Source organism: Macadamia integrifolia, chromosome 11, assembly GCF_013358625.1.
Source record: "Macadamia integrifolia cultivar HAES 741 chromosome 11, SCU_Mint_v3, whole genome shotgun sequence".
In the NCBI taxonomy this organism is placed as follows: Eukaryota; Viridiplantae; Streptophyta; class Magnoliopsida; order Proteales; family Proteaceae; genus Macadamia; species Macadamia integrifolia.
Genome location: NC_056567.1, coordinates 32,358,699 through 32,370,527, shown reverse-complemented (window position 1 = coordinate 32,370,527; position 11,829 = coordinate 32,358,699). Strand labels below are relative to the sequence as shown.

Genomic DNA, 11,829 nt, shown 5'->3' with positions numbered 1-11,829 from the left:
TTATCATCCTACACAACTATAGGAGGATGAGTTTAACTATTCAAGTAGATGTTGATTTGTTTACACGAGACCCACACCATGTTATCATACACGCTTATAGTGGAAAATGAAAGATGATATCTATAAATAAGGTTTACCTCATTAAATGAAGAGAGAGAGAGAGAGAGAGAGAGAGAGAGAGAGAGAGAGAGAGAGAGAGAGAGAGAGAGAGAGTAATAAGGGTGTCAAACCCTAGGTCGAACGGTGAAATTGGACCAACCTGACCCAAACCAGACAAATCAAACGAAGCTGGGCGTGTTGGCACCCTAGCTTTTAAGAGAGCGTGTACACACCGCGGTCAGTACCAGTCTTTATTCCATTTTTTCGACCTTTTCCCTGAAAATTCCATCTGTTTGTAACCTGATGATCCGATCTTTAATTTCATTTTTTCCCATAAGTTTTCATCACTCGCTAAGTTAAATTCTAATCTAGGCTTACGAAGGGCAGAGGGAGGGAGGCTTGTTTTGTAGTGTGAGAGGAGAGGAGGACCACTTGCTTTGCATTGTTTCCCCTTCGCCCTCTCCCCTTCGCCCTCTCTCTCTCTCTCTCTCTCTCTCTCTCTCTCTCTCTCCTGGGCGTCTTGCGTCGATGAGGAAGAAAGCGTGAGATTGCAAGTAGAAATTTGTATTTTATTTTTTTTTGATTAATCAGATATTTCATTTACAGAATCATCGCCAGAATAAAGAGCTTGATTTATATAGGGCTATCTTTCTCGCCTACATCGATGGTTGTTGATCATACGAGCAATGTAAGTTTTTTCTTCATTCTATTATTTCTCTTTACTCGATCTTCATTTGTTGTGAAAACACCTTCCTTTCTCGGGCGTCGGAAAAAAATTCGATTATTTGAGGTTAAAAGCTTCCAAATTACAGGCGTTTGAATCATCATGTTCATGACGCAGATGATTCTTCATGGTTTTGGATTTCAGGCGGAAGGGGATGGGGTCTGATTAGGGTTTCCGTCTGAGTATATACATATTTATCTGAATTGATAGTAATGCCTGGGCTCTGAGATGTTTCGAGGAGAGACTTTTGGTTGCATGTTCCATCTGGATGGGGGAGATCCTGAAACCGCGGATTGTTGACAGGGGTTAGGAATAGGATTTGTTGTTAGGGTTTGTAAAATATGATAAAACAGATACTTGGGAGGCTACCTCGAAAGCCCTCTTCGAAATCGCACCCTAATGACGTTATTTCTAATGACGAAGGTGTTGCCAGCGCCGCACCTCCATTTATGAATTCATCTCAGGGGCCTAACTCCGTAGGTGGTCTTAATAACTCGAGAGCCTCTTCGGCTCCTGCTGGGAAAGCTTCAAATGCAAGCAGTGGTGCTTCCCGTTCTAACAATGGAGCTCCTGCCCAGCAATCGTCCAGCATAAATAAGCCAACTGGAGGAAAGAAATCTACAGCTATTGCTTCCCAAGCCGGGCCTTTACCGGGGTCTGGTGCCTACGAGGTACTTCCTAGCTTTCGGGATGTTCCCAATTCGGAGAAGCAGAATCTATTTATTTGGAAGCTGGCTAGGTGTAGTGTTATATTTGACTTCACTGATCCCTCCAAGAATCTTAAGGAGAAAGATATAAAGCGGCAGACCCTGCTCGAACTTGTTGACTACATTTCCTCTGTCTCTTCCAAGTTCAATGAGATTGTGATGCAAGAGATAATAAAGATGGTAGCTGCCAATTTGTTCCGTACTTTTCCGTCCTCTAACCACGACAACAAGCTCCTGGAAACCTTTGACGCAGAGGAAGAAGAGCCCATGATGGAACCGGCATGGCCTCACCTTCAAATTGTTTATGAGTTCCTCCTGAGGTTTGTGGCTTCTCCAGAGACGGATGCCAAGCTGGCCAAGAGATACATTGATCACTCATTTGTGTTGAGGTTGCTTGACCTTTTTGATTCCGAGGACCAGAGGGAAAGGGAATACCTGAAGACAATATTACATCGCATCTATGGGAAATTTATGGTGCACCGTCCATTCATTAGGAAAGCCATAAACAACATCTTTTATCGTTTCATCTTTGAAACTGGGAAGCACAATGGGATCGCAGAACTGCTTGAGATCTTAGGCAGCATAATCAATGGGTTCGCATTACCACTGAAGGAAGAGCACAAGCTTTTCCTTGTGCGGGCTTTGATCCCACTACACAAGCCCAAGTGTGTGTCTATGTATCATCAGCAGCTTTCATATTGCATAACTCAGTTTGTGGAGAAGGACTGCAAGTTGGCAGATACAGTGATTCGTGGACTTCTAAAGCATTGGCCTATAACTAACAGTTCAAAGGAGGTTATGTTCCTTAGTGAGCTGGAAGAAGTTCTAGAAGCCACCCAAGCAGCCGAATTCCAGCGATGCATGGTACCTTTGTTCCGCCAGATTGGTCGCTGCCTCAACAGCTCGCATTTCCAGGTACTGTGTTTGTTTTTTTCCCCATCCCTTTTTTTTCCATGGTCTGGTTCATCCACCCCCCCCCCCCCCTCCTTTTCCTCTTTCTTCTAGCTAGTAAATTTTCGTGTAACTCTTTATTTTGAAATTCCTAGCAAATATTTCAAATGCTTTGTGGATAGATATCTAAGACTACTTTTTTGGGATAGAAAATCTGCTTTGGATCATACATTAATGATGACCTTTTTGATATCTTGTATCATGGGTATTGATAGTCTTCTTGAATAATTCACTTTCACTATCACACATTTGGTAGTGGGACCACTGCCATGGAGACTTAAGATTGTGAATAAGCTGATAAGTTTAGTGGGCCTAGTGGCTCAATCATGAGCTCTATTTGCCATTGAGTCTACCTCAGCCTAGTGGCTTGTCAATTGTAGTTCATAAGTTGAACCCGGTATTAACTCTAGCCTCTTTTTGTGAAATTAGCCTGAGTAGAGCTAGGGCTGGTACACTTTGGTTTCATACTGTTAACTTTTTCCCCCTTTTTCTGATAGGTGATAGGAATATAGTACTAATTTAATAAGATATGTAATGTACAGTGAAGGTTTACAGAAAAAAAAAGACGTATGCCAGGAGGAGTCAAAAGGCTCAAAACTCCTACCAGAAACACAAAAAGCAAAGATAAAGATTCAGTGGGAAACAATAGAAACATTCCTTTGAAAGCGGCAGGGGGTGGTTTTCCTTCAAACATGGTGAAGGAAGTATTCCTTCACTGTGGGTATTAATGGGGATGGGATGGGTGTCATAAAAATGAGGGAGGGATATTTTCGACCTTAAACTAGAATGGGGAGTAATACTGGTGGTTTGATCGTGGGTGTTCCTTCTCCAATGGTGCAGGAAAAATTTCTCGTTCAAGCAAGTTTGTTGCTTCTTTCTATGATATCAGCTGCTTGTGCCTGGGGCTTGAGGCTTGCCAGTACAGTACTTTTTTTTTTTTGGGGGGGGGGGGTTGGATGTTAAGGGAGAGGTGATGTAGATCGATGGACCAAGCCCAGCCAAGCCTTTTCCTATCCATCGGTTCATGGGTGTTCAGGTCCATATTCTGTTAAATCTGTGGCACACATTCTGTCCCTATGTAGCCATCGATCAGCATCTGGAAGAGGTTATGTTTTGGTTGTTTTTAGTGGATCCTATATGCCTTGCATAGGGAAAAAAATTTGAGAAAATTACTTGATTACCCACTATTGAGTTTGATCTTACAGAAATACCCATGTTGTGTTTGGTTCAACACATTTACCCAAAATGAGTTTATATATTACAAATATACCTAAAATAGTGCTCGCCCTACGCTTTCTATCGTATACCCTACGAGTTGGGCAAACATTCATCTGCAATCGGTTATAATATTTCAGATTTCTCTAAATTCTTTCCTTCAACCAGCTCTTAAAGGTCCGATTTCAACTCTACAACAATGTCGTCGTAGCCATATCATAGTTCTCGCCGGTAATTCCTCGTCTGGTCTCTCTCTCTCTCTTCTTTTACCTTCTTCTTCCTCCCGTAACTCCATCCGCTACTTTGTTTTCCTTCTTCTTCTTGCAGCACGACCCACCTCCACCCGTGTTGCAACCCAATCCACCCTTTGGAACTTCCCTTTCACAATCCCCACACCCACTCCTCTTAGAATCAGCCAAAGGAGATGTCAACCCGTCGACATGCTCTCTTCCAATTTCCAAGTTGGCATCGAGATTTAAACTCTCAAATAAAACCAAACAACAAGGAGGAGGCAACGGGCATCGTCTTTTGGATTGATCTCCTAGTCTGTGTATAAAAAGTCTCAATAGAGTGGGGAGAAAAGTATGGAAGAGAATCAAGAGATGGGTTCGACTTCGATGGAAAATCAAGAACAATTTGAACAAAAGGTCCAAGATTTCTGTGTCTTTATGATTTCAGAGCGAACGGTGAGATCATGAAGAAACAGGTTCGCAAATGACCACAATCGATTATGGAGCAGATGAATCTGGTTTTTCTCGATGCCCCTTTCGCTGCCTAATGCAAATCTGACGTCAAAGGCATCTTTGATCCTCCCTATCAAAGATTCTTTCTCCCCTTCCCTTCCGTTCTCATCTAACCAGCATAGATTAAAATTGAGAAATTGAATTTCATTTTCAGGTGTAGGATTTTAGGGTTCATGAGTTTCTCCCAAGATTTTTTTTTCTCCTTTCCTTTTTAAAACAAAGAAATTGTTGATTTGAATTAACGTTTTGCTTGATATGGTGTTCATATGATTTTTAGGGAGAAATTCTTTCTACAGTGTTAGGAATCTACAGGCGAAAATGCATCCTCTATTCTTCAACCTCTTTCTTTAAACAATTTTTCTTCTCCTTTTTAGTTAAAATGTTCTGTCTCTCCTTAATGTATTGATTCAAAAACACAACAAAAACATGGGGTTAACTCTGCCGAAGGATCCGAAAATGAAGTTTCTGATTGTAATTGTAGTTGCAGAGTTATTCAACAACCCCTTTTCTCCCTTTTGGGAATCCATGGTCCGAGTGTGAAGATGGATATTTAGAACATATTGAAGGACAGAATTGGAAATATTGAATCCAATTATGGGAGAATACATGCCCAAATCGTAGGCATACGATGGAAGGCGTACGACAAGTACTGTTTTGGGTATATTTGTGTTAGATCAAACAGCAAAAAACACGAATAATAAAGAGACAATAGATCCGTACGACACAGAGATTTAACGAGGTTCACACACCAGGTTGATGTGCTACGTCCTCGGGCGAAGAAGAAGATGATTCACTATGCAAAAGAGAGATTACACCCTAGTAGCGGCGAGGAAAAACTCGCCTTGAAACCCTAGCTGCGTGAAAACCCTAGAATACAATGACTTTCTCAACAAGCAACTGTACATTATATATACTCTAAGTCGCGGGTCGACCCATCAGGTCGCGATCGATCTAGTCATAACATATCGTGGGACATTGCCCCCGCACCCCCATACGAGATCAGTGATGGGCTCGATAGGCCCAAGCCCTCTGCTTCCATCACAGATTTCAGAAATTTTCCCATTCGGGTCGCCACCAAAATATGTCAAATCGGGTCAATCTTCAAAACGGGTCAAGAATTCGAGACAAACTTAACAATTTGTAATACACGTACTCGTTTTGCGTAAATCCGTTGAATGAAACACATTGTGGGTATTTATGTAAAGGCAAACTCAATAGTGGATAATCACGTAATTTTCCCAAAAAAATTTCAGACAATTTAGAAGAATGAAAGAATGGCTTTATACTGGTTTGCTGTATGATTCAGCTGCTGTGAGATGCGGCCTGGGTGAGATACCCTTGTGGAGATAGGTGGGATACCTTCTCTACGGTGGTTGAGAATGTGAGATACCTACGTATCCTTTTTATTCCACCTTTTCTTCCCTCCATCGCATTCTTTGTTTCTATTTTTATTGTTTTGCAACAATCTAGTGTCTGAGAAAGGATCAAGCTTGGTTCTCTATCACTGTTGCTGCTGGAGATCCCTAGGTGACTGTACCATCAGGTGTCTTAGAAGCTGGAACATTGAAGACTCAAGTTCTTCCCTGCAGATCTGTCATTCTGGTGTTTCTGCAGCAAAATATCAATCCTAAGAAATCCCAGATTCAGCCATTAATGTTAGCCCAAACTTTAGCACTGTAGTAAACTTCCATAGTTCCTTCTTCAACAGTGGTTTAAGCCTGATCCAAAGGCTGGATTGGCTATTGTCTGAGAGTTACTATTGTGGTTCCTACTTAATTAATTTTTTGTCTCCGTCATATATTTGTATTCAGCCATCAGAATAAGCTGAAATTTTAAGGAGTTGTTCCTGCTTAAAAGTTATTACCTGACAGGAAGATCAGCCCCATCTAAGTTACTGACTTACTAATTCTGTTACCTGTTGTTTTTCCTGGTTGATCACCAATGTTCTGTCATCCGATAGACCCAACTTGCCTTATTTTGTTTTCCATGGCTGGACATCAGCCAAGGTACTGTTAAGCATGGTTTAAAGTATCTGTCCATATCGTATCGTATTGGTATTGGTGGGTATCAGTACAATATGGCAAGATATGTATCTGTATTTTTAAAAGGGTTACTATTTGCTAGGTTTAAAGTATCGGTCTGTATCGTATCGGCCGTATTGTATCGGTATCAGTGGGTATCGATACAATACATGACACCGATAATTTAAACCTTGCTGTCAAGCGTTGATAAAGAGTTATAAGTTTTAGTTACCTTGCTGTTCATCTACTGTTAGGTGTTTATTTGTTGCTGGAACAATCTGTTAAAGTCTACTGTTATCAGTGCCTATGATCCTATTGTTGGTAAGGCGTCATTGATCTAGCCCTAAATTAAGAGAAGGGGGAGTGATGGGGTGTGACATTTGGAAAAGCTTCATGCAAGGTGACCTGCCTGATGTTTGCTGGTGGGGATTTATGATTGATTTATGGGAATACCACTATTTCCTTGCATATTTGTGAAACTGTGAACAAAAACAGGGGCTTTAGTGAAATAACATAATGGAATGGAGGGAACAACTAAATCATGGTGTGAGCCTTCACCCTGTTGGAGTGTATATGATGTATGCGAGTATTATGATACATTCTGCTGGGAAAATCAGGGTTTAAACTGGCAGAAGTTGGGGTGATGATGCTAGACCTTGACCGTGTAACGATGTGCGTTTTCTGAAAACTTCTTGATTACATCATATGAGTATATGACACATTCAGCTGGGAAAATCAGGGTAAAGTGGCAAAAGCTGGATTGCTGATGCTTGACCTTGACCTTGACCTTGACCATGTAACCATGCACCTTTTCTGAAAACTTCGTGATTACATTATTTTAAGATTGAAAATGTGAGTGTGATAAGTTATCTGTTTGATTTGGCAGATGGGATATTGGTTTGAGAATGTTCAGTTATCTCTGTTCTCTCAATGTCCCATCTACCCCCATTGGAGTAACCTGAAATCTCAGTATACAGGACTGTTACATTGAAGTTTTTTGGCTGTGCCAGGGATAGCCTTTATCTGGCACTTGCAGTATTATCTGGTATTGGGCAAGGCCATATCCATTAATGTTGCCCTCAGGCTGAGTCCTGAAAACTTATCTATCCTTCAGAGGCTCAGATTTATGGCAGCTATGGATTATCGGAAATCCGAACTTTTTGGTGAATGGGGATTGGCAGGCAGTTGGAGGTCCATATCATTGGCTACTTGCTCTTGGAAGCTGATTTTAATCTTTAGAGAAGAGAGTGATTTCCTTGAGATTGAATTTCTCATTGATTTCGGGAGGCCCATATACCAGTGAGCCATTTAAAATCAGTAGTTTTGAATGTGTTCTTGTATAATTGTATGAAGGGTCATAAAATTATATGAAGGGCCTTATTTTGCCACAATAATGATTTTCTTTTCCCTTGCAGCCTTTGCTTCCATATCTCATCAGTGGTATACTAGGTTTTAGGGCCATCTCAGTTTTGATTCTGTGTTGCCTGTCCAGTATTAAATTAATAGTAGTATTTAGGTCTCTGATGGTTGGGACAGTATCTTGGCGAAGAAGATTCATGTTTCCCATCAACTTTGGCCTCTTTATTGTCATTCTTGTAGGAGTTGCAAATTGAACCAAAAACTTAGAGCAGGTAAGTGTTTTTAGTGGTGAAAATCTGTAATGATGGTTATATATAGACCGGACTTTTAACCCCTTCCTGTATGGGCTTGCTGAAACTGGAATCTGTTTGGGAGTTTTATTTGGTGTGATTCTTAGAAAATACCTCTGTGCAATAACAGCCCACGTTGTTTTTATTTATTTATTTATTTATTTATTACTTCTTTCTAAGAAATCTGAGTTTTTAAAGGACTTGAGTCACCTAAACTCAATTTCCCACTTCCTTTCCATTCTTCATTGCAGTTGCATTTGGTCGTTGAGAGTATGATTTTGACAGGAGTAAATGATTGTAAAATCAAAGAGAAGTAAATGTTAGCCAAGTTCCATCTTTTTGTGATTTTAAATTCCTAGTCCTTTTCCAAGTAAAAGAGATAATTATGGTTTTTTTTTCCTGGTGGCAGGTGGCTGAGCGAGCATTATTCTTGTGGAACAATGACCATGTAAGAAATCTTATCATGCAGAACCGTAAGGTGGTATTGCCCATAATATTCCCAGCCTTAGAGAGGAACACTCGGAGTCACTGGAATCAGGCCGTTCAGAGTTTAACATTGAATGTCAGGAAGGTCTTTATAGATTTTGATCCAGAACTTGTTGAGGAGTGCTTGTTAAAATTCCAAGAAGACGAGGCCAAGGAAAGGGAGAGGCTGGAGAAACGAGAATCTGACTGGAAGCGCTTGGAAGACATAGCAGCCTCCAAGGCCGTTAGCAACGAGGCTGTGCTGGTCTCCCGGTTAGTGTCATCCCTGGCTGTAGCTAAGTCCACAAGTCCAAGAGCTGTTGTTGGTAATTAGAGAGCCATGAATCCTGCGAATCATCTAATTCGTGGTTCTGGGAGGGAACCTAATGGCTAGTCTAGCTAATGGTGGGTCAATTCTCCTTGTTTATTCTACATATATGTTTTGAATTAACCCTGCAGGTTGTGAAGATAAAGAATGAAGATGAGGTTCTGTGACTATCTGAGTTGGTCCAATTTTGGGCCATTGATCTCCTGGTAGAGTTCTTCAGCCAGTGAATTGTATGCGTGTATCATAAAGGATTTGGTTATAGAGGTAGTGTGTCTATGCGGATTTCCTACCTTCTGATCGTTATTTTTATTTTTATGTAATGATGATGATGCAAGAGATTCTGCCTTTCTTGCTCATGCCCCCCACCCCCCCTTTTTTTCCTTTTTGGAGGCATTGAAAGTTGCCCAATTAGAATGAAATTGTAAGGCAATATTTGTACATAACTCTCTTGCTCTCTCTCATGAGCACACACGTCTCATCTTACAGACGCACAACCAAGCGCTTGAAAACTTTTGCAGAGAAATGGCTGCAAGCATAGTTTTAAGGCTTTTGACTATAGACACTAGTGTATTGATCAGGGCACCCTTAAGATGTCTATCATTACTTTGTGATTTACGGATAGGGTTTGTGCCTTGTTCCTACTGTGATTGATCTGTTCTAGCGTCATTACTAGAACCATTCCCTTGCTGATATTGCAGGGCTAAGCCAATATAGAAAGAAATCTGTTCAAAGATCTGAGGGAGAAAGGGGTTTGAACTTAAGAACAAGAAAACAAATCGAACCTTCATCTCTTTTACTCCCTCAAGATATGGAGAATGATGAATTTGGTTTCAGTGTTACAGTGACAAGCTATATATAAAGAAATCTGAGATTTTGCCATTATCAAAGGAGGAAGACGTGAGGAAGACGAGAGATTGCAAAAAATTTCAGAGGAAATAGAGAAATGGGTCGTTGACGATGACGTCTGATAAGGATACAGACATGGAAACAAGGCAGTGTTCTTTCTTCCCTTGTTTCCTCGCAGGTTCTGTCATCTTTCTTCGCTGTAAGGAGTCAATGGAGGGAGTTCAGCAGTGAACTTCTAGGAAAGAGGAGAGCTGCCTGCCCCCGGAGAAAGAAGGGAAATTTACTGCTCGGCCATGAAAAATGAGTTCGGGAGCAGGGCAGGGCAGGGAAAGTGAGTCGCGAGAGGGTGAGCGAAAGAGATCGTGAGTAGGGTTTTTATTTTTTTTTCCTATTTTGGTCGGGAAATGAAAATAAAAATTTTAATGTTTAAGTAGAATTTTTTTCACATGGTAAATATTTTTCCCCCTTAATCAAACATCTAAATTTATTTTTCAAGGAAAATAAATTTCACTTTCCATAAAAAATTTGCATTCCCTTGCAACCGAACAATGCCGATAGAAACAGAAACAGAAACAGAGAAAACAATACATGGGCAAGAGAGATGGAGAGATGAAATCTGCATCAGAAGAGATGAAATCTGCATAAGAACCTTGCCTTTTAATCCACTTCCACCGGCTCCAGTTAAGGATGACCTTATGGGTTGCTCTAGCCTCGGCCTTACGCTTCTTCCCATATTCAGATTTGTCAAGCTTTGTTTCGAGCTGTCAATGCTGACTTCCGATATTCTTTGTGAAGGTCATTGTGCTCTGGAGGACAATGGGAGGCTTAGAACCAAATTCTTTCTGATATGTTCTGTGATGGGTAATTCATGATTCCCATATCTTGGCTTCCGGTGGCTGGAGCCGCTGGATGGTAGTGCTGTTTCTCTCAATTGGAGCTGTAAATTCACTTTCAGTTGCAGCAACAACTAACATCTCTTCATGTCCAATGGATTTGGGCTATGTAGAGACATGAAGTGGGACGACTCGGCTTGCAAGAACTACCAATTAGACACAAGCTACAATGGAGCTTTCTTCTCAGATTGAGAGATTCAAAGTGAAGTAAGCGATGGGTCGTGTAATCCAAGCACAAAGGAAGGGAGCAGGCAGAACACAGATTTGAATTGTTTTTGAGTTAGAAGGATTTTTCGGGCCAATATATTTTTTCATTCTTACTTGGATAAAGAAGGTTTAAATATCAGGTTTGATTTCTTTCTCTATTTTGTTTCATTTCATTTTGTTGGCTTCACCTCTTTAGTCCTCAACAAGCACATAACACACCTCAAGTGTTACGAAATGTGTCATAGAGATATTATATCCTGTGGGTGTTGCTTAAGCTGCTTAGATCCATATGGGTCGAGGACCCAAATGTTTGTAAACTTCAATATGGTCTGGTTGACACCTGAATTGGATCTCTTTTGATTATTGAGCTTTTGTGGATATATTAGTTGCTTTCTTTATTACAATAAAGTAAAAGCTCTGTAGTAAAATCTAGTGCACATTGCAGTTCTTAACAATTATCAATAATCATACTTAAAATATAGCTTTACTATTTGCTATTGATTCTGATGCATATCCACACACACACTCCCGCCCCCCCCCAAAAAAAAAAAAATCATGTATCAATCTAAAGGTGTCAGTGGCCAGTAACCACTAAAGAATACCTTATTTTTAATCAGGTGGGGTTGACCCATGATTCCTATATAAGAAAATTCTTTTGCCTCTTCTAATAAATATATATAGTATCTTCAATTTTTTAAAATTTTACATCTACTTTACATCTATTTTACATCCAACCAAACAACTCTGGGAAATGAATTTCACTTTACTTCTGTTGCAACCAAACGGCGCAAAAGGGAAAAAAAATTACCTTCACTTCCTTTCCCTTCCCATATCCCGTGCAACCAAACGCAGCCATCATGCCTAGGCTGCGTTTGGTAATGTTCTAGAAAAACGTTTATGGAGTCAACGAAATAAAGCGTTTGGTGCATTTATGGTGTGTTTCATTTTTTTCAAAACAAAAAGTGAAAAAAAAAAAAAAAA

General features: G+C 40.4%; 1 protein-coding gene across 4 annotated transcripts; it reads left to right on the top strand.

Moving 5' to 3' along the window:
- The first annotated feature begins 354 nt into the window (after positions 1–354).
- LOC122093992 (serine/threonine protein phosphatase 2A 59 kDa regulatory subunit B' gamma isoform-like) lies at positions 355–9,371 on the top strand. Of its 4 annotated transcripts, none has more exons than XM_042664565.1 (3): positions 355–787; positions 968–2,445; positions 8,361–8,457. In XM_042664565.1, the coding sequence occupies exons 2-3, from the start codon at positions 1,165–1,167 to the stop codon at positions 8,424–8,426; spliced, it is 1,347 nt and encodes a 448-aa protein (XP_042520499.1). In that variant the 5' UTR covers positions 355–787; positions 968–1,164; the 3' UTR covers positions 8,427–8,457. The 4 variants fall into 4 exon arrangements, with proteins under 4 accessions (XP_042520499.1, XP_042520496.1, XP_042520497.1 ...); XM_042664562.1 differs by lacking the exon at positions 8,361–8,457 and adding an exon at positions 8,519–9,371 and having other exon boundaries at positions 363–787; XM_042664563.1 differs by lacking the exon at positions 8,361–8,457 and adding an exon at positions 8,519–9,371 and having other exon boundaries at positions 363–787; positions 941–2,445.
- The last annotated feature ends 2,458 nt before the right edge of the window (positions 9,372–11,829 follow it).